Source organism: Mustela nigripes, chromosome 2 (genome assembly GCF_022355385.1).
Source record: "Mustela nigripes isolate SB6536 chromosome 2, MUSNIG.SB6536, whole genome shotgun sequence".
NCBI lineage: Eukaryota > Metazoa > Chordata > Mammalia > Carnivora > Mustelidae > Mustela > Mustela nigripes.
The window spans coordinates 45,837,973-45,864,514 of record NC_081558.1 but is presented as its reverse complement, the minus strand read 5'-3'; the positions used below and the strand labels follow the sequence as shown (position 1 = coordinate 45,864,514).

Below are 26,542 nucleotides of genomic sequence, written 5' to 3'. Positions count from 1 at the left end.
TTGTAAAGAATAATACCCAGTTCACCAGAATTGTTTTGGGGATCAAATTAAATCCTCAACTTCTCAGGATCTGTAGGATGTAATAGTACTGAGACACACCAGTGGTGAATGGCTTTGGGCAATGCTGTTGACTTTATGTGAGTGCCATCAAGTCTCTGAGGAATTCTACAATACAAACAAAACAAAACAAAACAAAACAACCATTTGGTTCTGTTAACATGTGCTGGACAATGCCAAACCAAGTACAGAAACAACGAGTTCCATTGTCATCTCCTTATTTTTATCCTAGGCCCCAAGTTTCTGACTTAAGAGTTCAGAAAGAAGGAGCCCATCTCAGTGCATGTGGGGGCAGGTGGGGAAGGCAGAGAAAGCATGCCCACCGAGTCCTACAGAGGTTTTAGGTCAAGATAATTCTATAGCTCTAGAGGGTGATTCTAAAACTCCTCTTTTTTCTTTCTTTCTTTTTTTTTTTTTAAGATTTTATTTATTTATTTGACAGACAGAGATCACAAGTAGGTGGAGAGGCAGGCAGAGAGAGAGGAGGAAGCAGGCTCCCTGCTGAGCAGAGAGCCCAATGCGGCGCTCGATTCCAGGACCCTGGGATCATGACCTGAGCAGAAGGCAGAGGCTTTAACCCACTGAGCAACCCAGGCACCCCTAAAACTCATCTTTAAAGAAATGTTTTCCCTCCAGTTAACCCCTTATGAATAAGTAATACTAATAAAGTCTATCTGCAACCAGGTTATGAGTGAAAGGATGGAGGTGAAGAGAGCGCTTCCAGCTGTAGTTAGAATGCATCAGAAGTAGCTAGATTCCCCTTTTCAATGACTCGTGAAGCAGAAAGTATGGTTTTGCTGGCAAAGTGCTAGAGATACAAAGTATTTTTCTTCCCCCATTATAAAAACAGGAATGAAGAAAAGAAAATGCTTGGGAAGATGAAAGCAGAGGTGGAAAGCAAACAACAGGTAGAGTTGCTTGCGGTGTTTTCAGCAAACGAATGAATGAACACATGAATGAATGAGTAGAAAACCACAGGAGAGAAAATAATGGACCTTGGTAGGGTTTGTTTGCTAAAGAATGGAGATGATTCCTTTTTGCTAAACTAAACCCACAGCCAAATTAGAAAAATTGATATTCAAACATTGCATGTTTTTATATTCATGGCATCAGTTCAATTTATCATTAATTAAAGAGGCCAATTTGAGAATGCCCGTTTTAAGTAGTATCTCAAAAAATGACCTTGTAAAATCAGGTTGAGATACATTATATGTCCTGAGGGCAGCAGGAAGCAAAAGGGAAAATATGAAATTAGAAAATGTCCTGTAATTGTCACTTCACTGGTAAAGGTGATGTAACCTCCATTATCAGTCAGGAACTACTTTGATGCCTAATTTCACTGACTGTCTGACTTATCAAATTGAATTAAGCACAAATGAAGAAATACTTGTCTAGGGAAAAAAGTACCATGCCATTTTGCTTTCTGTCAACTGAAAACCAACCCAATTAGCACAGACAAGGAAAAATAAGCTCAAAATATTTTATTGGAGGAGTAAAAGTTTAAAGGGATTGTTTCTCCCGAACTGGCCTAGCAAAAGTTCGTTGACAAAAACACTGGAGTCCCTGACTGGAGTCTGTATCCAGAATTGAGAAGTGGTTGTGTTCCTTCACTTATTCCAGTAATATTTGAGTGATGATAATGTGCCAGGTCCAGATCATTGCTTTATAGGATAAACAATGCCTCCTCTTTCCTCCCTGCTCTAAGCCTGATGTTTCAGTGTCAATCTCCTTTCATTGTTTGCATAATTACCAAGAGTTTGCTAGATGGTGTCCTACTCTGTAGATATTTGAAGACAAGAATCACCCAACAGGAAACTTCTCCAAGGTTGTATCCAAAGCAACATCAATTCTGTTTCCTACTTGTACTTGGTAATAACAATGTAGAAGCTTTTCTGACCCTCCGGTTCTGCCCTGGTGCTGAATTTTGTCCTGAGTAAATGAGAACTTGAAGATACAGAGCGTTTTTGAAGCAAGAGTGCTAGCGGTTGCTGAGGACTGTGAGCGATGAGCTCTGTATGGGAGTCCAGAAGACTCAGGACCCAGAGCTATAGATGGGAGTGCAGAGCTCTCAATGGGCAGGAGAGTCTAACCAGGGCAAGTTACCATTCTTCTCTGGGTACAGGTTTTTCTCAAGAAATGAGGGATGTGGGAAGAGATGCTTCTAGCTCAAATACTTGTTTTTCTGCTGCGGCTCATTTGCTTCAGCATATGAAAAAAAAAATCCCCTTTAGAAATGGGAAAAACTAAATGATTCATGAAACAAGGAATTTTACAAAGAAAGAAATCCTTTCTGCTTGCCTCACCTGCGTGTTCTTTCTGCTCCCTTCTTCCTTTTGCTCAGCTGCCACCTGCTTGCGCAGTCCCTTTTTACAATCTTATCTTTCCTGGTATGCCTGCGTATCCCTGGTGGCAGGTGCCATCTGGAGCAGCTTTTCTTTATTTCTCTGTATTATTAACCTGCATTTTCAAATGCTTCCTTTTTCCTCTAAGTATATCTTCATTTCCCTCCACCTCCCCCAATACACATAACTTTGTGGAACTGACCTTCTACCCAAATCTTTTTTTTCCTGTCCAAAAGTTCACACATGCATTTTCCAGTAAGCACTTAGTTCTGCCAAACTGGGTCTCTATATTTTTTGGCCGAAAATGCCAAATGTACAGAAGTTGTTCTGTTTTCTATTAACCATTTACTTGTCTCAGCAGATATCTTCACATGGATATATGGGCTAATAAGAGTCTAAGCAAATAGAATGCCATTTAAAAAGGAATAACATAATATATTGTGGAATACTGCCTAACTGTATGTTTTAGACTTTGATGGAGAGTGGGGATACAATAAAAAAAATCAGAATTTTAAGAAAACCCTTACAGAAAAGGAATGTGACATATCTATCTCTTTATCAATGTGTCTGTTTCAATTTTTTAACCACATTTAGTCATGCTTGGGATACAGTAATAGGCCTTTTTGTTCATAAGGATGTTTCCCTCCATTAGATCTCATCAGTAATATTTAAAATATAGAAATCCTTTTCATTAAAATATGTTCATGAAAATAGATATTTCTTCCCTTAGAAAAGAATTCAAAAGTTTTGTGGGCCTAGTTTTAAAAGCATCAAGCTATACTTGATTTATTTTGGTGGTTGTTTAAGGGATGTGAAATATATCACCACTGCAACTAGCAAGAACTATAAATGATACATTATTGCAAGTGTTCTAAAAAATCAGAACAAAACTAATTTATTATAGTTCTGTCTTCATTATACACCACATGTTGGTGAGTTAAACACAACAAAATTGTCTTTTCTTTTAAAAGTGTCTACTAAAGATAAAAAGAATAAGGTAACAATTAACATGTAGTTTGTTACATTAAAAAATCTGATATACATATTTCTATTGCCTGTTAGCTTATTCTAAGCCTCTTTAACTATTACAAAAAAAAGAAATCATTGTTCAAAGGCAAACATTCAATTCAGTTGATACAACATTACAGTACAGTCAACTAACATCATTCAACGAAGGTAACAAGTCTAGCCTTGGCTTCTTGAGTTAAAAGTCTGTAGACCAGATTGCTACAAAAGGTTCAATGCTGCTTCACACTGTGTGTTAGCTTTTTGGAGGACATGGTACTTTCTACTGATGGCTTCAGAAGAAGGGGTCATGCTATTGGTAAAAGCACAGGGGAACCCCAACCTGTCATTAATCATTTTATTGAGCATTGTAGTTAGACAGCATTATTGAGTTTAGCACAACAACTAAAACAAAATAATAATAATAATAATAATATTATAATAATAATCATAATCATAATAATGATAAGAATAAAAACCAAACACAAACTGGAAGCCTAGAGGTGCCGCCAGCCGTGTCAAATCCTTGCGATACGCTATACTAAAAAAATTTGAAATATCCACCCGTCCTCTCCACTCTGCCACAAACTAGCAAAGTCAAAATACAAAAGTCTTCAACTTGTTACTTTTGCAGAATAAAGCAAAAACGTCTTTGTGCTCCTTACTACCAGAAGCAAAATGTCCACTGAGTTACCACATGTAATAGCTTCTGGATGTGTCAACCTGGGTTGGCTTGGTGTCTGCAGAACCATCTTTGTCTTTCTCACTGTCACCTTCCCAGAGGTTAATGAGTGGTGGGTACAGCTCATTTAGTGGGATTGAAGAAGTTTTTTGCATATACTTTTTTAATGAATGGTGGTAGTTTTTCCTCTTAAACCTTTTGGCAATGTACACAGCAATGGACGCAAGGCTAATGACGGCAAACATGGACCCCATTACTGCAGCAAGGGCCGTACTGGTTTCTTGGTCAGAAATGTCCAGTGCAAAGGCGGCATTTTTAGTTGTGACATTGACACACGACTTTTGAGTCTGCTGATGAATATTGGACACTGTGAGACATACTTCATAATCTGTGGAAGGCTGCAGATGTGTTAGGTTGTACTCATGAACATCTACTGGGACCCTGGCGGTGTATGTTATGTGAGGATTGTCAATCTTCATGGTGGCAGAAGACCATTTTAAGTTTGATGTCATGACATTAGAATTAACTTTCCAGGACACTAAAATGGAATGAGATTCTGTCTGCTTGACATATATTTTCAGCACCTGGGTACCATCCAGAAGGGTTCCATTAACCTTAATTGTTACCACACGTGTGTCGGCCCCTTCCACATTCTGGGCAACACAAGTGTATCTTCCTGAGTCTTCAATTTGTATGTTAGATATTTCTAACGTACCTTCACTACTTAGCTTGTATTTATCTGAAAGTGTATCCGCAGTTATCTTATTTCCAAGAGGAGTGACCCAGTAAATTTCAGGTTCTGGCTCAGCCATGGCCCGACAGTCTAGGAAAACTGTTGTGCCAATATCCATGTTTAAATGATTTGGGAATGTGTCGTGAGATATCATTGGGAGGCACTGTTCACTTGAATCCTGGATTAAAACTTCCTTTACCTGCTGCCCTCTGTATTCAGGTGGCATGGCACAGAACATGGACAACGGCTCCATGAATCGGATGTTGGTCTTGTTGGAATTAATCCAGTGGATGACACAATCACACCTCAGAGGATTGCTGTGGATACTAATCTCACGAAGATTGGGAAGGGATTCTACTGTCTTTTGGTAAACAGCATTCAAGGCATTGTTGTTCAACATCAAGCTTTCTAGGGCAGGAACACTTCGAAAAGCCAAGCGGTGGATATAAGATAATTTGGGGTTATTGGTAGCTTCTAACTTTGTGAGTTCAGGCAAGTTATCAAGGGCATAGCGATCCACAGAAACAAGTTCCCCCATGTTGTTGATGCCCAGTTCTTTCAGTCGAAGCATATTTTTGAAATCCCCTTCTTGGATTTTGTGAATGGGGTTTTTGTTGAGGTCTAAGAATTTTAAATTTGGAACTTTTTGCAGAGCAAGCTGAGGAACCTTGACCAGTTTGTTATCATAAAAAGACAGGCTTTCAAGGCTATCCAAGCCCACCAAGGCATTTCCAGGAATATCAGTGAGATACATTCCTGCCAAAACCAGGCTTCTCAAATTTGAGAGGGGTTTAAAGTTCATATCTAGAATTCCAATCACGGGGTTTTCCCCAATCATGAGTATTTCCAGGTTGGGTGTTGAATCAAACCAGCGGCTATCGATAACTTTCAATTTATTAGAGTTCAAGTGAAGCCTTAAAAGATTTTTTAAGCCTGAAAAAGCATTAGCAGAAATAGTGCTAATCTGGTTATGGTTGATATAGAGTTCTTGAAGGTTGCTGAGGTCTTGCAGACAGTAATCAGTCATTTCTGTAATCTGATTTTCCTCCAGATGTAGAGTAGTGAGCTGGGTTAGGTTTGTCAGCCCTACCTCCTTAATATTTGTAAAGTTGTTTTGGGAGAAATCTAGCTCAGTCAAGTTGAAAAGCTGCTGGAGCTCATCCACGGTCTTTGCGATGTTATTGCTCTGTAAGAGAAGCACTTGGGTATCACTAGAAAGGTTGCTGGGAATCCTTGTTAAGCGGAGATCATTACAATCAACAGTAGTAGCTTCTCTATATGTTGACTGCGGGGTGAACCAGGGCCTAATTTCACAAACACAAAGTTGTGGACACTCATTATTTTGTAGGGAAGACCCAGTTAATGAAGTCATTAGCAAGCCCAGCACCAACTGGCAAGCTGCTAAAACAAAGCTCATCCTAGCCATGCTGGCTTGCCAAGTAAGCTCCCGACACCCCTATGTTTTAACAAAAGGTGAACACTAGATAGTGTGGTATGTAGGACAGCAAGCAGAAAATGTAAACATTCAAGCAAAGTCCTAGTAGAGATGTGTAAAATTCCAGAGTCCGAAGAGATGATTTTCAGGAGTTTTCAAAAGGCAGGAAGCAATTGGGAGTCTTTTAACTGCTTCTCTCAATTCCAGGCATGCCCACAGCTCTGTGGTATGTTACTTCAGCCAAATCAAAGACTGGAGATGTGCCTGAAAATTAGATTAGGACAGATGTTATGTTTTTTTCATATACTTTCTATATTATAGACTTCCTTTTGTCTACTAAAACGGCATAATCACAAATCTATTAACAGAATGTTCAAAGTAACTACACAAACTTTTAAATTACAGTATATTTTCTATATTCCACTTACTACACTAAAAATAGTTACCACTCTTGCTATTTAATTGGGTAAAATCATCAAATGCACACACATAATAGGGACACTCAGAAAAACAGATGTCATTTCTTTAAAAACAAGGTTGACTTTAAAAAAATGGAAGGCTCCAAGAAGTCAAAAGATCAAAAGCAAAACATGAAACACAGTTTATAAGAGACTCAAAGTTAATTCTTAGTTATTTATATTTTTATTATTTTTTAAAAAGATATTATTTATTTATTTGAGAGAGAGAGAGAAAGGGAGAGAGAGCACGAGAGAGCACAAGCAGTGAAAAGGGAGAAGCAGGCTGCCCATGGAGAAGGGAGCCCGAGGCAGGACTCAATCCCAGGCGTCTGGGATCATGATCTGAGCTGAAGGCAGATGCTTAACCAACTGAGCCACACAGGCACCCCTAGTTATTTATATTTTAAAGAATAACTTTTTATTTCTTTTCAGCAGTTCTTTTTCCAGATTCCAAAATACAGGATTATATATTCTGTAGACATATTCAGCCAGTGCTTGTCTAGCTCAGTTATTCTTATGCAAAAAATTAGTTTAATACAACTACAGAGAGAAAATATGAGTTTTTCTTATATTCCAACAATCATAGCTAATCTTGACTGAATAAAACAGTCAAAGGATTTTATCCTCCAATTATCACTGATTTTGATTTTAATGAAAAACACAAACATACTTACACATGTTTAATTTCAACAATCTTATGGGAGTCTCAATGGCCACTTAGTAGCTATAAAGCATGGATATATTGGATATGTTCTTTTTTGGGGATATGTTCTTTTGGGTTCTTTATTATCTTAAAGCTTCAGCTTCTTCAACTATATAAGATAGGGTTGATCCTTAAGAGAATTAAAGGAATCTATATAAGGCTCACAAAAGTTAATTATTTGTATTGTCATCCTCCCCTCCCTCCCCCCAACTCCCGACTGAGGGGCAGAGGGAGAGGGACAGAGAGAAAATCTTAAGCAGGCTCCATGCCCAGTGTGAGAACCTGACGTGAGGCTCATGACCTGAGCTGAAATCAAGAGTCAGACGCTCATTCAACTGACTAAACCACCCAGGCATCTCTATTCTCCTCTTATTATATCTCTCATCCATATTAGTTTTAGCTGAATAGTGGTTATTAGAGAACAAGTAAATGAAGGAAAACTGGGGCATTTATAGTCATTGTCTGTTGGTTTTAATAAGGTCTTTTGAGGTCAAATATGTATTGCTCATCTGTTTATAAAGACAGTATTAGCAGTTAAGGTTCTAGTTCCCTGGATTCCAATCATGTTTAAAAAGGCACTCTTGGGGGCGGCGGGGGGGGGGTGGGGTGTGGTGCGCAGAGAAGCTACCGTGGATTCATGGTCTATCTTGGTTTCTCAAAACTAGGCCTGTCGCTTGCTAAACTATGAAAAGTAGAGCTATATGTTTCTTTTCATTTCTCTTTCTGGAATGAACTTTAGCTTTGAGTAATAAAGGATCTTCAGTAACTAGTGTTTTCTTCACCCTCATAAAATTACTGTAAGGGTTCAATAAAACAGAGCATATAATGCACCTGAAATCTAGTATCCAACACATAGCAAGCTTTCAATTCATATTTGCTGCTATTACTTTGTACTATGCAAAACATAGTCATCCTTGTGATTGACCAAGAAGCAAACTAATACAACTAGCCAGACCTAAAAGTTCTATATTTATTATATTTTAGTAGAAAGAAAGAAAAGTCCTACATTTCTGTTGTTGTTATATAAAACATGCAAACCTGTTTCACTGTTTACTGTTTACTGGTCGAACAAGATGGTATTAAAAAAAAAAAAAAATCACCCATCGAGATTTGGCAGTTGGAGGAAGAAGGAAATGAATATGTTGCATGCTGATGCTGGATACTTGCTATTCTTTGTGGGGAAGAAACACACTGGCATTCTCCTCCACCTAATCTGGTTACTTTACTGTATATGGTAAATATACCTAATTATAGGTAAAAATACCTAATATATATAATAAATATTAAAATATAAATATATAATAAATATTAAAATATAAGGTAAATATACCTAATCTGGTTACTTTACCATACCATATATGTATGCATAAAACTTTTCAAAATTATAAAACTACTCGACTCTGACTTTTATCAGGAAATTCCATAAAATAAGTACATAATTTTCCAACTATTACTGCCTCCACAAATTTATTCCACTCTTTTTGTTTCCATTTATAATCCTAAAACACATACAATGACCACAGTAAATTTCCCATTAAGAAGATTTCTGCCACATGTTATTGCTTAATTTTAATTAAAAATAAAACACTAAAAAAATAAATCTACTTCTCATAACTCTGAGATGGAATTTCAACTAATATTTATGTTTTGACTGAATTAAGGAAACATAGCAAAAAGTAAGTATGCATTGAAGTTGTGTGAGACTCCTAAAACCGTATGTTGCCATTGAAAAATATCTTTTGTGGAGCTATACTTCGGATATTTTCATGAGTGATGCTTCCATTTTGGTTTAAAATATATGATGAGGTAATTAGATTGCAATACTCAAATTTCAGTTTGACATACACACTCCTCTTTTAACAAACAAACCACACAAACTGAGAATGTTACTCAGAAGACATTTTCCTTTCCCAAACCTGCATTTGGCTTCTTTGGGAGTGGAGAATGAACCTTTCTTGACACAAAAGGAGATGTTTTAAGATGTTTCTAGTTGTATGCCATTCTGAATTCTCATTAGCATATTTTCCAGCCTACTTTTTGAATATGACATTATACACAGAACAAAGCTTCAGAGTGCTTAAACCATTTTGTATGTTTAAAACATAAGGCATGCCTCTGAAGTTATTCACTAACAGTTTTAAAAGTAAATCCAATGTCCCTTATGAATACTGATGCAAAACTCCTCCACAAAATACTAGCAGATTGAATTCAACAGTTTATTAAAAGGTTTATATACTATGACTAACAATGGATTTATACCTGGAATGCAAGCATGGTTCAATATATGAAAATAATTCAAAGTAGTACACCATATTAATAGAATGAATGAAAAAACCCACATCATCATCTCAGTTGATGAAGAAAATAAACTTGACAAAATTCAACACACTTTCATGATAAAAACACTCAATTGACTAGGCATAAAAGAAAAACACACACACACACACACACACAAAGCCCACAGCTAAAATCATAATCAGTGATGAAGGAGTAAAAGCTTTTCCCTGATGATCAGGACCAATGTAAGGATCCCCATTCTAGTTACTTCTATTCAACTTAGAACTAGAAGTCCTAGACAGAACAATTAGATAAGAAATAAAGCATCCAAATTGGAAATGAAGAAGCAAAATTCTGTTTGCAGATGGTATGATCTCACATGTAGAAAACCTTAAAATGTCACAAAAAACCCTTAACTGGGATCAAGAAGATGTGGTATATATACACAATGGAATACTATGCAGCCATCAAAAGAAATGAAATCTTGCCATTTGCGACAACATGGATGGAACTAGAGTGTATCATGCTTAGCGAAATAAGTCAAGCAGAGAAAGACAACTATCATATGATCTCCCTGATATGAGGAAGTGGTGATGCAACATGGGGGCTTAAGTGGGTAGGAGAAGAATCAATGAAACAAGATGGGATTGGGAGGGAGACAAACCATAAGTGACTCTTAATCTTACAAAACAAACTGAGGGTTGCTGGGGGGAGGGGGTTTGGGAGAAGGGGGTGGGATTATGGACATTGGGGAGGGTATGTGCTTTGGTGAGTGCTGTGAAGTGTGTAAACCTGGTGATTCACAGACCTGTACCCCTGGGGATAAAAATATATGTTTATAAAAAATAAAAAATTAAAAAAAAACCCTTAACTGTTAAAACTAATAAACAATTTTAACAAAATTGTGAGACTCAAAATAAATACATAAAATCAATTGTGTTTTTGTACACTAACAGTGACTAATCCAAAAAGGCAATTAATAATCCCAACTTACAATAGCATCAAAAGACAAAAGTACTTGAGAAATTTAACCAAGCAGGTAAAAGACTTGTGCACTGAAAACTACAAAACACTGCTAAAAGAAATAAAACATACAAATATATAGAAATGTATCCCATGCTCATGAATTGTATTGTTAAAATGCCCATACTATCCAAAGTGATTTACAGATTCATTGCCATCTTTTATCAAAAGCTCAATCACAGTTTTTGCAAAAATAGAAAAAAAAAATCTTGGATGCCTGGGTGGTTCAGTTGGTTAAGTGTCTGCCTTTGGCTCGGGTCATGATCCTAGAGTCTAGGGATGGAGTTCCTCATCAGGCTCCCTGCTCAGAGGGGAGTCTGCTTCTCCCTCTCCCTCTGCTGCTTTCTCTGTCAAATAATAAAAATCTTAAAAAATGTATTGAAATTCATATGGAATCTCAATAGACCCTAAATAGCCAAAACAGTCCTGAAACAGAACAAAGTTGGAGGCCTCACACTTCATGAGTTCAAAACATACAATAAAGCAACAGTAATTAAGATGGTGGGTTACTGGCATAAAGACAGGAATATAGACAAATGGAAGAGAGAGAACACAGAAATAAACTCTCCCATATATGATGAAGGGATCTTTGATGAAAGTGCCAAGACAAAACGATGAGGAAAGAACAGTCTCTTCAACAAATAGTGTTGGATATCCTCTAACATATACAAAATTTAACTCAAGAAGAATTAAAGACCTTAAACTGGAAAACTCCTAGGAGAAAACATAGGGGAAAAGCTTCAGAACATTGGATTTGACAATGATTTCTTGGAATATAACACCACAAGCACAGGAATAAAGCAAAAATAGCAAATGTGATTAAAGCACACTTATAAACTTCTGCACATCCAGAATCAACAGGCTGAAAAGACAATCTATAAAATAGGAGAAAATATCTGCAAATCTTTATTATTTGATAAGGGACTAATGTCCAAAATGCATAAGGAACTCCCATAACTCTATATAACAGCGACAACAACAAAAAACCAAAAATAGTATGATTAAAAATTATGCAAAGGATTTAGATAGACAATTCTCCAAAGATATGTGAGAGAACAGTAAGCATATGAAAAGATGCTTCACATCACCAATCACAAGGAAATACAAATCGAAACCAGAACGGAATCTGACCTCACATCCATAAGGATAACTACCATCGAAAGAAAAGAAAGTAACAAGTAGTGGGAATATAAAAATGATGCCTCCGCTCTGGTATAGAGTATGGGAGTTCTGAAACAAATTTAAAAATAGAATTACTGTATGATCCAGCAGTCCCACTTCTGGGTGTACATCCAGAAAAATTCAAAGCACAATCTTGAAGAGATGTTTGCAAACCAGTGTTCAATGTAGCACTATTCACCATAGCCAAGAGGTGGGAACAATCTATATGTGTATAGGTGGATGAATGGAAAAAGAAATCGCGGCATATATACAAAATGGAATATCATGCAACTTTAAAAAAGGGAAAACTTGTTATATCTACAATGTGGATGAACTTCCAGGATATCATCCTAGATGAAATAGGCCTGTCACAAAAGGACAAATACTGTATGATTCCACTTACATGAAGTATCTAAAGTAGTCAAAACTACAGCAACAGAAAGAAGAATGGTGGTTGCCAAGGGTTGTAGGAAGGGGAGAGGGAATTTGTGTTTAATGGGTATTTAAGTTTTACAAGCTGAAAAAACCTGGGAACTCTATTGTACAACACTACTGAATTTTACACTTAAAAATGGGAGCTGGTAAGTTTAATGTTATTTTTTATCATTAAAAAAAACACAAATCCATTATAATTCAGTCCAACTTTTATCACTTACATACCAACTGATTAACTTAAATTCTGCAACTAATAAAAAATGGCTAGCAGATTTTTTTCTGAAAAGTGGAATTGCTTTGTTCTAGGACTTACTTGACTAAGTTGGTCAAATGTGAGAAGAAAATGTCCTAACTATGCGAATGATGTTCCATAAACGGGTCTGGCTGTTTAAAGAAACAATCCCTTAAATAAAAACCCATAGCTTTAAAGGCCCAGGGTTGGCAAGGGATGCATTTGAAAGAGGCCTACAAACAATTATATAATTACATTTGATGCTGCTTCTTCCAATAAGATATGTTTAGGACACTCTGCTCTGAATATGAAATCCCAAAGGAAATAGACTGCATGGTCATCACCATCAGTGAATTTGGCACTGATCCCCATTTTCCCCATAGAATCATAGGAGATGGGATGTTATTTTAACAACATCACAGTATTTAGTATGACTTGGAGTTGGATCCTTCCACATTATAAGTTCTTATGAAGTTGGGCGAAAGAAATAAGCAATCACAATAACAGGATGATTAAGTTAATACTAGTTACATTAAAACCCAGATAGCTCTCAGTTTGTAGAAAGAATTCTGTCTTTCTATGAGGGGAATCAAAGGATCTGTATTCAGATTCTGACTTCTTCACTTATTACCTTATATAAACTATGGAAATTCTGTCTCAGTTTCTGTGTCTAAATTAAGTCTAATTATACATACTTCATATATGAAAATTATGATAACTAAAGAGCCTGGGAAAGAGTCCAGCACAAAGTGAGCCCTCAGATACTTATTTGAATCTCTGGATTAAAATAAGTTTGCTATTAAATTTCATTTTCACCCTGCAGGAGTATTGGGAGGTAATGAATAAGCAAATCTCTTTAAGACCTTTGGGCATGACATGTGTTTGGAAAAAAATCATGGTTATTTTTTTACCATTTCCATTTTATTTTCAACCGGTACTATTGGAATTAAGTGTTAGAAATCCAGAGACCAAATATGGCACTGTGCTAAATTAAAATCCTATGCAGGCAAGCAAACTATGGAATACAGTTACTAGTTATAGGAATGTAGGAAAACCTCCTAACCTGGAATTAGCATCCTTCCATAAACCTAGTAGTCATAGCAGTGAAGAACTAAATGAAGAAAAATGCCTTCTTAGCACATGTGCTTTTATGCATACTGTCTTTGGTGGCCAAATTCACACTATGTACATGTTTAGGAAACTCCGTTTTTTAGCTTTACTGGTCCCCAGATAGATCCAGAGCTAATGCAGCATTCAAATTTGCTTATCTTCTTTTAGGGGGCTTAGTAATGCGGACAATGGGATTTTTGTTCAGTGAAGCTTTCCTTCTGGTTAAAAAATGCAATGTCTCGGGGCACCTGGGTGGCTCAGTGGGTTAAGCCGCTGCCTTCGGCTCAGGTCATGATCTCAGGGTCCTGGGATCGAGTCTCGCATCGGGCTCTCTGCTCAGCGGGGAGTCTGCTTCCCTCTCTCACTCTCTGCCTGCCTCTCTGCCTACTTGTGTTCTCTCTCTGTCAAATAAATAAATAAAATCTTAAAAAAAAAAATGCAATGTCTCAATGCTAATTTTCCCTGTAGCTGCTCTGTTGTGGGGGATGGGAGCATGGTGGGGCCAGGCTGCTTTCATTGGATTGACCTCACAGATGGAATTTCCTGGGCTGAAGGCCACCTTGACTTCTGCTGCAGGAACAAGTGGCTGATTGTTAGGCTCAAACGGCTATACATTTCATTGCTATTATTTTTTTTTAATTTTTAAAAAATATTTTACTTATTTATTTGAGAGACAGAGTGAAAGAGAACATGAGTGGGGAGAAGTTCAGAGGGAGAAGCTAGACTGCCATGGAGCTGGGAGCCTGATGCAGGACTCCATCCCAGGTGAACTGAAGGCAGTTGCTTAACCAACTGAGCCACCCAGGCACTCCTTGTTTTGTATTTAAAGATTTAATGTATTTGAGAGAGAGGGAACACAAGAGCAGGGGTGGGGGACAGAAAAGGGCAGAGGGAGACAGAATCTCAAGTAGATTCCCCTCTGAGCACAAAGCCCAAGGCCGGCTTCAGTGCCGGGCTCGATGCAGAGCTTGTTCTCATGGTCTCATGACTCTGAGACCATGAACCTAGCCAAAACTAAGAGTTGGTGAGATTGTGACCTAAGCCAAAAGCAAGAGTCAGTGCTCAATAGACTGATCCACCCAGGCACCTGGCTGTAAGCTTTTGTAAATAGGAGTTTAGCGTGTGATTTCTAGAAAGACAAACCTGGTTTCAAGTTCAGTTCTGTGACCTTGGCCAAGTTACTGAAGCTTTCTTTCTGAGTTTCAGTTAAAAATTTTTTCTTTAAAAAATGGAGATCAGGAGTGCCTGGGTGGTTCAGGGGGTTAAGCCTCTGCCTTCAGTTCAGGTCATGATCTCACGGTCCTGGGATTGAGCCCTGCATCGGCTCTCTGCTCAGCGGGGAGCCTGCTCACTTCTCTTTCTCTCTGCTTGCCTCTCTGCCTATTTGGGAACTCTGTCTGTCAAATAAAGAAAGAAAGAAATCTTAATAAAGAAAGAAAGAAAATGGAGATCATAAAACCTACTTTGCAAAGGTGGTGAGAGAATTAGTTTAAGATGTTAAATGTAAAGGTTTTTACAGAGGGCCTGGCACATAGCAAGTCCCCAGTAGATGTTAGGTATTATTATTTACAAGTTTGTTGTCTCATTGGACCTAGTCTTTTCAATGGGTATTGATTATGAAAGGAAGAAGTAGGAGTTTGAAATCCGCTAGAGGGTACCTTCTGTGGTATTAACAACTATAAATTCTGAAAAAAGCCTGGCCAGAGGCCTTCTAACAATGCAGATGGCTAGTGTAGGTAGAACCAGAAAGAGACAGATCACAGCAAAGTCTTTCTGGAGGGTATATTTTATTTTCCTTGGGAAGGAAGTAAGATCTTGCAAGTACATTGCGAAAACTGAATTTGCATGGGCTATTTCTATTTTTTTTTTATTATTATTTTTAAAAAATAATCTTCACCCAGCATGCGGCTCAAACTCTTGACCCCGAGATCAAGAGTCACATGCTCTACTGACTGAGCCAGCCAGGCGCCCCTGCAGGGATTATTTTTAAGGACATTAGTTTCTTGGACTTTCGTCTGGTCCCCAGCCCTTTCTGAATCTTAGATTCCTTTCTTCAACCATTTCCCCAAATTATGTTCCTTGTTCACACATTATCTAAAGCAAAACACCCTGTAGTGTGTGTTAGTGATCACAGATGGAGGGTTGGTATGGGAGGAAGAGCTATAATAGTCTCCATAACGCATTAAGGAAACAATAAAGTCTATCCCCTTGCAAGGACATAATAGAGCTTGCCGAGGCTCTTTTGCATAAGGAACTGTTCCTGAGAGCCCACATTATTCATCAGCAAGCCGTGTAGCAGCATGTCTGAGTGGGCTGAGCAACAGAATGAGGACACCAGGGAAGGGATTCTTAATTTTGGCTTCACCAAAAACTTCCTAAGTGACCTTGAGCATGTCTAGTAACTTTGTGTCCTATTTTATCTATCTTATAGTAAGTAGGTTGAGGGGAAATGTAGTCACAGCTTTCCAGGCTAAGAGGAACCTCAGGAAGTCCTCTATCAACCCATTCTCCTGGTGTCATGCAAAACTACTTCTTAGCCATTTTCTGAGAGGCAATCCTTCTCTTCTTCCCTTCCTTTTTAAAATAAAATTGCTATGGAGGCAACAAGCTTGATGATGCCAAGATCTCAAATTCCAGGGCTTTCAGGGGCTAGATAGGTGAAGTCAGCTGCATCTAACACAGTCATGTAAAAAGCTGGAATGTGCATGGACTCCAGAAGTGTCCAAAAGTGTTAACTGTGTAGGCCAGACAAAAAACCATATGCTTTCCAAGGCCTTTTATGGCCCGTGGCCAGTTTGCAACCTCTGAATGGTATATAAATATAATAATAATCATGTCATCTATAATGCTGAGTTAATGTTTGATAAGTAGATGATTAAATATCAATTTTAAACTATTATTGGCAAATACTCCATATGTGAAAGCCTATAATTAGAGGCTCAGTATATTACAGTGTGAATCTTTGCTCTGAAGAAAACTTTAGTGGTTTAAAAAGAAGTTTTGCATTTACAAAAAATTCATCTTATACTCTTTTCTTTTGGAAGACCTATTTTTAAAGGCAGGCAGAACCTTATAGATCCCCTAGGTGATCCAAGATGACCCAGTTAATTAGCAGAGAAACAAAATAAAACCCAAATGCCTTGATCCCTAATTCAGCATTTCCTAATCTGATCACTTTAAATGTTTATGGTTTTCCTGGTTCCCAGAGAAAAATGTGTGCATTCTCTAATTTTATTTTAGTTTCTTCTTGTATTTATTATTATTATTATTAATTAATAAAGTCTCAAAAATCCTCTGGTATACTTGGGTAGTATAAATGCACTACTGTGCAAAGAAAAGGGTAAACACAAGTGATCTTTTGATTCCCCCTCATTTTCCTTCCCCTTTCAGTCCAGGGCAAATCCATCACACTGCAGGTACAGTGTCGGCCAGCATTTCTGGGAAGAACCCAAAGGTGCAGCTGGTCTCCAAACTGAGCATAGAAGCTGGGGGTCACAATTCATTCAGCTTCTAAGAGGAATGGGGCATGGACAGCACATTAGTTCTTGCAGGAGGGTTGGCCAGGCATGGTAAACGGCAAGACCAGCCCAGATGGACTAAGAATTACAAAAGAAACCATAAAAAAAAAAGAAAGAAAGAAAGAAAAAGAAAAATAAAGAGCAAAAAAGCCCAGACACAACCAGCTGGCATCAATCCAAATTCAAGAGGTGGCTTGGCATGGTGGGGAAGGGTGCTTATGGAAGAGCCCTTGGGAAGAACTTCTACTTCAGTTTCTCATTTGGCTTCAACGGATCAAAGGCAAAGAAAGCTGATTTCCCTGCGAATTATGAGACACACACAAATTGCTTAAGTTGGAAAAGGCCTCAGAGATCACCTAGCACATCTTAAACAACTTCTCATTTTATAGAGGATACCTCAGAGAGGTGATGTTACATATTTGAAAGCCAAACTTGACTCCATCCTACTCTCCAAACACATGAACCCCACAATGCTTCACTTAGTGTAGGGTTAGTTGAAATTTATATTCTTGATCACTGGGCAGGAACTAAAACTCTTTGAAGAATGTTAGTCTCTAATGCTCTATTAATCAGTTACCTTTATTAGAAGCATAAGAAAACATCATTCAATTTAGGGAGTGAAATGGCTTGTTTAATAACCACCATCTTGACCTTTGATTAGGTTAAGTCAGGGATACGGTAGACAGCTCAACTGATCACCCTGATGGCCAACTTATTCCAAAAAATTAAGTCAGGTGAGCTTAACCATGTTCATTGATTTTTTTTTTTTTTAATGTGGCAGTGAATTGATCATAGTTGATCTATTCTACATAAGCATGGCCAAATCACAAATTTAATTTTTAGAATGTATAAATTAAACTTCTCTTAATTTGACACTGGATAATGTGTCGCAAACTCTGTGAGGGCATAGAAATTCAAATGTAGGAAATATAAAGTGGATTTGAATAATTAGTAGGAGTTGGGAATGGGCATTCAAGATAGAAGAGGACTTATGAATAATATACTACTAGGAATATAGCTAATTTTAATAACAGCTTTAATTTAATAAAAGACTTACTATGTATTAACTGCTATGGTGAATGACTACAAGTGTATGGTGCAAAGTATAGCATCCCTGTTTTTCACAGAGAAGTTGTCACTTGTTCAAGATCTCAAATAAGATAGCAAGTCAAGAGCATATGGCCCATGCCCTAAAGTGGTCTAACTTAGAATCCCTATCTGCTTTTGAGGTAGTTTGAGAGGTATAGCAGTACAGAGACCGAAGCACTGGACCAACAGTGAGGGGATCCTTACCTCTCTAGTTTTGCCTCCAACTCAGATCTTACAGGCTATCTGCCCTATCTCTAAGTGTTGAGGTTAGGGTAAATCCAGATGATGTCTTAGTGCTTCTCCAGCTCCAGGATTTTAGGCATTTGATTATTCTTTTCTGGGTTTCTACTTTTAAAGGCACCCATGTAAGCAGCAGTTCTTATGGCTGGGAGCAAAACACTTGCTCCTGGCTTTTAAAAAGACTAAAAACACTGTTTAGCTGCTGTTGTTGTTTTAAAGAAAAAGCATGATCTCAAGAAGCAGACAGAGCTAAATAAGTCCATATCCTGGCACTACCAATGGTGCTTTGGATAAATTGTTTACCTCCCTAGGTCTTGGTTGCCTTATCTGTTAGGAGATGGCTCTAGATTTTCCTCATGAGAGAACAAGGCTTGAGCAGTGCTGGCACCAGAGTAGAATCTCAACAATCATAAATCTCCTTTGGAGTTCTCAACTAGCCTGCCATCTACCTCGTGGGCACTCAAGAAATAAATAACCAAATCAGTTAAAATGTGCTTTCCAGGTACCCAAATAGAACAATAATTTTAAGCACAAATAAAAACCCTTGCCATTTAAGCACATCTGCTTAAACCTATCTGCTCCCCATACATCCTAATCCTTGTGGTTTAGGAAAAACCTGGTCTCTGGTTCATTCTTTTCTCCAGACTCCAGTGAAATCTAGACTCCGACTAAATGCAAAAGAGGTCCAATAAACTGCTGTCTAATTTCATTAGAGTAATTGAATGCTGATTGGGTGTTTACTGTGTTACCAGAAAGAACAGGACCAGAAAGAACAGACCCTACCCTTAAAGAGTTTATAATCCTTTGGGGAGAGAAGACAAATAAACAAGTGACTCTGTAAAAGAAAATAACATGTCAAAAGGGAGGAATGAATGAGTAGGTATATGGATCCTTGGGAAGGAGAGCAGAGTTGCCAACCTGTGCTGGCTCCATTGGCACTAGCCAGTGCAGCTCTCTGCGGTGACAGCAATGTTCTGTGTTGACACTCCCTGACTGCGTAGCTCCTAAGGACTGAGTACTTGAAATGTGGCTGGTGTGAATGAGACATGGAGTTTAAAATTTCTGAACTGTGAGATGATAACTATCTGCTAAGCCAACCAATTTTTGGTATTTTGTTGCAGCAGTTTTAGGAAATCAAAACAGTGCTCCACGTGCATCAGCTACTCTCCTAATTATTTTTATATGAATACTTATTAAATACTTAATGGGCTGACTCTCCTCACCCCCCTTCTCCCCACTGCATACCTACTACACATGAGAACTGATCATGAAAGGAGATGTTTTCTACTGTTGCCTGTAATCTTATGGAGGGTTGGACACCCATTTCTTATTTATTATTTATTTATTTATTTATTTATTTATTTATTTGAGAGAAAGAGAGAGAGAGCAAGAGAGAGAGAGAGAGAGCGCAAGAACGCACAGCAGGGGGAGTGGGAGAGGGAGAAGCAGGCTTCCTGCTGAGCAGGGAGCCCGATGCGGGGCTCTGTTCCCAGGACCCTGGGATCATGACCTGAGCTGAAGGCAGACACTTAATGACTGAGCCACCCAGGCGCCCCCCATTTCTTAATTTTAAAAGAAATGGTAAACTTAATGATCTTTGCAGCTTCTTCTTCTAGGACCTAAAAAGCAAGACTAATACTTTTTATGAACTATCTCAGAGCTAGCCAAAATAATTTTTCCTTCAATATTTTAAAAGTCATATACCAGATATACTTTGAAGAATTCTTGAACTTGTGGTCTTTCAAATCCCTTTTAAAACCCTGATATTCTGTGACATGCAAAGTAGGACCAAGAAAGACAATCCTTTTTTTTTAATCTGCTAATAATCTTTATTAACTGACATTCAAACATTTTTCTTATAAATATTAAACATCCAGTGTTTTTTCTGTTTAAATCACTTATAGGATCAAGAAAACTTTTTTTTTTCTTTATAAGAAATTAGCTATTTGCATTGCTGGAATCATAAAGTAGCAATTTAACATTACTGAACTGAGAAACTGACAGAAGGCTAAACAGAACAAAGCATGAACCAACAATTGGGCTACTTTTATTGCTCCCTTTTAGTACCAGCAAGTGTAGTGATATAAAAACTACTATGAAATCAATTACTTTTATTCTTTTTACAAATTATTTTAATTTTCCTCCCATAATATGTCTATATGAAATAATTGCTTTGCAATTACAGACATGATTAAACGTTAAATAAATGTAAAATCTTCAGTTTGGCAGCCTTAGATGCCTAGAAGGCTCAGTTTCATTACTTCTTTTTAAATACTTCACATTATATTGCTTGGTATTTTCACTGCAGACATAGATTTTACCATACCACATTAATAAATGTTGCATAAGGAGCCAGTTGCTACAATGGCTCCTGATTATACATTCAAAACTACAGATAGACCAATGAAATAGCAGACTTATCATAGTTGGTACTGAAAGTGCCCAAATGTAAGCTGCTAATACCAGTACAGTAGATTTTTGGATGCTAACCAAGTAAAGAAGTTCCATGAGACTAGTATCAGACTTGCTTTTGCTCCCAGACCAAATTAAAGTTTAGTTCATAATAGTGAAAATAACTTCTCATCCAGAAAATGGCAAACATTTTCACATCCTTCACACCCATTCATTTATTTTTTGCATCTTTCTTTGCTCAAAAATAGTTCTATACCATCTTTTGTTATTTTTTAATCTGCTAATAATCTTTATTAACTGACATTCAAACATTTTTCTTAAAAATATTAAACATCCAGTGTCCTTAAGATGAGAGCCTATATACTTTTAGCTCAGATCTGATGATATTTCTCTAAAGAGTCTGATTGCTTAGAATTTGCCAATTAGAAGCCTAAGTGGCTGTTTAAACTTTAGACAGAGAAAATGTCAAAAACATATCCCTTTTACATTGAAATGTTCCTTTAACATGAGGAGACTGATATCTGGAAGTGTACATATATTTAGCATTAAAGCTCCAGCTGCTCAAGGTTAAAGACAGCCCTGTTCGGGTAAATGACAGTACTTGCCCTTCAACTAATAGACCTCAAGCACATTGTATTTCTAAAGACTGCCACCTCTTTTTAAAAATAAAGCCATCTGCCCCTCACCTCTTAAAATAAACTTGGCTTCCAGTTCTTTTTCTCAAATTTTTTTTGGTGACTGTTCTAATAAAGGAGTTCAAGATCTTGATTTACTTCAACACTGGGAGAATAAATATAATGAAGGCCCTCTGAAGGCTTGGGGCCACTTTGGCTCTCTAAGGAAGTGTCACATGGCCAAAGGACAGGAATAGAGAGGATATAGAACAAAAGAGGTAAGCACCATGGAAAGTGCTTTCCGTTCTCACAGCACCCAGTGGAGGCAGATGGGTTTATTCTCGTTTTATAAAGGACTTCAGGGCTCAGAGATTAAGTGACCTATCAGAATTCCCACAGCTAACTGGTCAAAGAGCAGAGATTAAGTTCAAGTTTGTTGTGTTCTGAAGTCAAAGCCTTTTCTGTGATACCACCTGCTTCAATCGTCCTATTGGAACTCCAGAAAGATTCTGAGTGCATACAGCATTCTCTTATGTACACACAAGAAAACTAACTTTTAGATTAAAACTGGGGTTAGCCAGAAGATTAAGAAAATTTGCAAATTTAATTTTCTGGATAGCTGGAAGGTTTCGTAGAAAGCTTTTGTTTCAATCTTTAATATCCACTTTCTTGCTTTTGGTAAGGGTGGAGTTATGCTTTAGGTTTTTTTTTAAAGGACATTTTTCTTCAAGCCCTGATAATGAATGCACATGGGAAATCTTTTTTTCCCAAATGTAAAGTCTTGGTTATTAACTTATTTTCTTCCAGTTTTCCCTTTTCTCCTAAAAGTGCACTCCAGAGGAAAAAAAATCCTAGTTAATTAGAATTTTTGGTAACCGGGTTTTAAAGCTGTTTTGGTAAATGAAGATCAGGTGAGAGCTACCTCCTTGAATTCGAAATTGTTTCTTATTATAGGTTCTTTTTGATGCCAGTGCATTCCCCTATGTTAGTATGCATTTGAAACTAATGGTCCAATACTCAAAGTGCTCAGATCCTTGATGACCTGGACACCATAAATCCAACAGAGCACATTAGTGGGATGGTCCTTAATTATACAGTTTAGGCTTTGTGTAATCAAATGGTGCAAAGGAACAGCTGAGAACATTAAAATGCCAGCAGGCGTTATAAATCATAGTGCTTTCTATAGTCTTTCTTTAACTCATGTGTTTTGTTAAATTGAAAGTAAAAAGAACATTTTTAGTTGAATATCCGTATGTCATTTAGAGCCCTTAAAAACATAACATAATGCAACACTATTAGATCATCTTTATTATTTACCTCTTAGTTGTCTAATAGAAATTGTAGTTATCTTTAAACTTTAAGTATAGGAATCATTTTTGTGAGTGAAACAAAACTGAAGTTATCTCTTAGAAAGGTAGACGACTAAGTAAAAAGGCTATTTCTAAATATAATTTAGATAAATTGAAGTGGAATCTTACCTATGTAAGACTAATAACATGCACCTTAAAAGTTTTCTGTAGAGTTTTAGGTTTAAGGGGGCATAATTTAAACTGTAGAATCTTCAAATTGTTATAATGGACAGGAAATATATTTTAATGGTGGCTTATTACTTCAAATGATATCTAAATGAGGATAATGAAGACCATATTTGAAAACAAGCCCAGCAAATGAGATTCATTTTCTTGGAGAATTAAGCAACTTGAAGTAGTAAGCTTCGGCAACTTAGCATAAAATGCGTAGCTTATATTTGCTTCAGGGCTTTGAAATCTCAAAAATCTAACTAGCACCCATGTTAGCACTCAAGAGAAAATTCTAGGTTAAGCAGTATTACCATCAGCATGTGGCTGGTAATTCAGTATCATTCTAAATGCCCACAGGAGTAATAGAAATCAATCAGAATGGCTTACTGAGCAGGAATTCTGTGTAAGGTCCTGGGAGTCATGGGGCAGGAAACAGGGCATTCTTGGTGAAGGGGAAGGTTTATGTGAAGCAGTGGTGTCCTGAGTCTACGGTCAGTATTTCTTTCCAAATCCAAGTTCAGATACATCATGTCAATAGCTTAAAATTGGTCCTGGTGGGTGCATTTATGCCCCGGAAATTGGTGAACATTACAAATGAGGGCTTCATGTTTTTGGAGAGCTGGCTGTTAAACATTTACCAGCACAGCACAGATGTAAAGATACCAAAGCAGCAGAGCTTGAATAGGTACATGGAGCAGGAACGATTTCATTTTGAATGGAAGTTAAGATCTGCCAAGCTAGGAATGGAAATCAAGACAGAAAGGTTGGATGGGGGATGCCTGCCATGCCTGCCTTCAGCTTGGGTCATGATCCCAGGGTACTGGGATCAAGTCCCACATCAGGCTCCTTGCTCAGCAGGGAGCCAGCTTCTCCCTCTGCCTGCTGCTCCCCCTGCTTGTGTTCTCTCTCTCTCCCTGAAAAATAAATAAAATCTTAAAACAAAACAAAACAAAAATAAATAAAAATAAAAAGAAAGGTTGGATGGTACTTAGATATGGAGGGGCTTCAAGGCTTCACTGAGGAGTTTTTGTTTATTTATTATCCTTGTTTAAGTCCTAGCATAAAACAGATGCTACATTTAAAAAGGAGTGACTAAAGCAAGTTTTAAAAAGGGACCATTTATGAGGCATGGACAAGGTTAAGGAAGGCTCACAAAGGATGGCCACACAGCTCTGAGCTAGCTGCTGCAAGAAGCAAAAGCCAACAAGAAGCCAGGTGGCAAAGGACCCATTGATGAAGTCCATTTGAATCTGATGCCCAAGTACAAAGAAGAGTGGAGAAGGGCAGGATGGGTCTGGAAAGGAATCCCACAGCAAGTGGGGACCACTAAATGTCTTGTAGTGGAAATTAAGGGCTCATTTGTATAATTTACAAAAATTTATCCATCCATTATGTTTAACACAGACTGGAAAGGGAACATGATGGATACAGGGAAGCCCATTAAGAAGCACTCCCATAATCTAAGTAAGAGGTAATGGAACTGGGATTGTGGTGACAAGAAAAGAGAAGGACCATATTCAGGAAACAGTGGAGGCTTCCAAGTAGAGAGGTAACTGTTAGATATTACACTTGACTAGATGTAGAAGTGGGGAGGGAAGAGTTAAAAATAATATCAAGGTATTCAGCCTGTTTGACTTTGAGGATAGTGGTTGCCAAAACAAGTCAGGGGCATGCAAGAGCAAGAGTTTACTTTGAAAGTGGGCGGGTTTCCATTTTTGTGATTAGGGGGTTGGAAGAGAAAGGTTAGAGTACACTTTCCTCCAGTCTTCTCCCTGCTGGGCCAGTTTATGGTGGCTTTGTTCCTCTGCAGAAGGCTATGGTATACTCTTATGTACCCATAGCTCATTCTGGATCCTAGAAACCACTGCATCCATTTAACCCTTTGGTGATGTGATTTTAGGGTGAAAATAACCAGCAGGCATTTGGAGTTTGGGAGTGAATTTACAGAAGTTGGATGTCCTTCTCATGAAGGGCTAGTATAGAACACTTAAGATCTCAAGAGGCATAGAGAGAAAATGAAAGGGCTCAGGTGAACCAGAGATGTACTACCATAAAACACAGTACAAGGTGAAGGTTAACTCTGCACCTTACTGAAAAGTAAGTGATAATCTCCACCATTTCCTTTGATAACTACTTGGTGATAGTGTGTGAATTTAGTTATATGTCAATACAAAGATGGAGCTAAAACAAACTGTTACAGGGACATGCATTAGCAACTCGGTGTTGAAATGATCTCTGCATTATGAACCCAGATAATTGAGATAGAAAAGTAGATCTCTCCATGGAGGACAAATCAATAACAACTAGGTTTTATGGTCATTAGTGCCCCAATAAAATTACTTACCATCTAAATCTCTTGGAGGATCTTGAACATTCAACATCCATTACCTCTTTCATGTTAACACCAGCCAGATGTGGCTAAGTGCAATTTACTAACAGAGATCATGAACAAAAATAATAAATCCTACATGAAGCATTTGGATGCCAAACAAGTGGGATTTTTAAAGATATCCCCAAACTAGTATTTTTAAAAACTACATCTGTGGGCAACACAGGTGATATTCTATATCGTGTAGCCAGGACCTTAATTAGTGGTTCATCTACAATAAAGGAAAAATGTACTACAAGGGGGTTAATAAGCAATAGAGAGCAAATAATGAAAGAAGGTAAACTAAATTAGTAGACATTATGTGCCACTTTCACATACATTCTATCTTTAACTAAGGGTCACACAGAAAATGAAGGAGAGCTTTTCTTCCTAGTGTGCCCTTTAGCTCCAGGAGGCTGGCATCTGCCAGTCCAAACATACCAGGCACTAGCATGATACTCACCCAGCCAAGGCCCCTGAAACCTTGCTTGTGTGATTCGTTTCTCCAGACATTCAAGCCTTCTGTCATCTTCCCCCTTCCATGACTAGATTCAGTACATCTCCTCACTTCCAGGCATAATGCACACTCACCTTTTGTGGAACTTCCTACTAATTAGCAATTCTGTTTTCTCTGAACTCCAAGTACACTTCGGAGGAAGGGGCAAAGGAAGGTTTGAGATGAACAGATCTCCCTTTTTTTTCTATTCTAAGCCACACTGGTCTCTCTGTTCCTCAAACCCATCAAGCTCCTTCCAGCGTCCAGGGCTTGGGTTGCAAAGCTCTTCTGCACTCCCTATGCTTTAAGTAACTCACTCATTCTTGAGATTTTGACTGAAATGTCATTTCTGTAGGAAGGATTTCTCTTAGTATACTCCATGTAATATTCTCTTCTCTTCTGGCCTTGTGTACTTTTCTTTCACTGGACTTAACATGACTGTACTTCCACATTTACTTGTGTGGTAATTGGATTAATGCTCTTACCCCCAACAGATGGTACTCCCCACATGGGAATGGACCACATTTCATCTGTTTTGCTCGCTACTGTATCACCAGCTCACAGAAAAAGATCTGTTGCTATTTGCCAAATGGCTGAAGTGAACAACTGTCATGTTCTAATAAGCACTGTCT

At 37.9% G+C, this 26,542-nt stretch overlaps 1 protein-coding gene across 1 annotated transcript in view; it reads right to left on the bottom strand.

The window, feature by feature from the left end:
* Window positions 1-3,906: 3,906 nt before the first annotated feature.
* Window positions 3,907-26,542, bottom strand: part of LRRN1 (leucine rich repeat neuronal 1) — a 34,774-nt gene continuing 12,138 nt past the window's right edge. The window contains exon 2 of the mRNA XM_059387879.1: window positions 3,907-6,518. Within this exon, the coding sequence (XP_059243862.1) occupies window positions 4,095-6,245 (2,151 nt within the window). The 5' untranslated portion in view covers window positions 6,246-6,518 and the 3' untranslated portion in view covers window positions 3,907-4,094. The remainder of the gene's footprint in view (window positions 6,519-26,542) is intronic.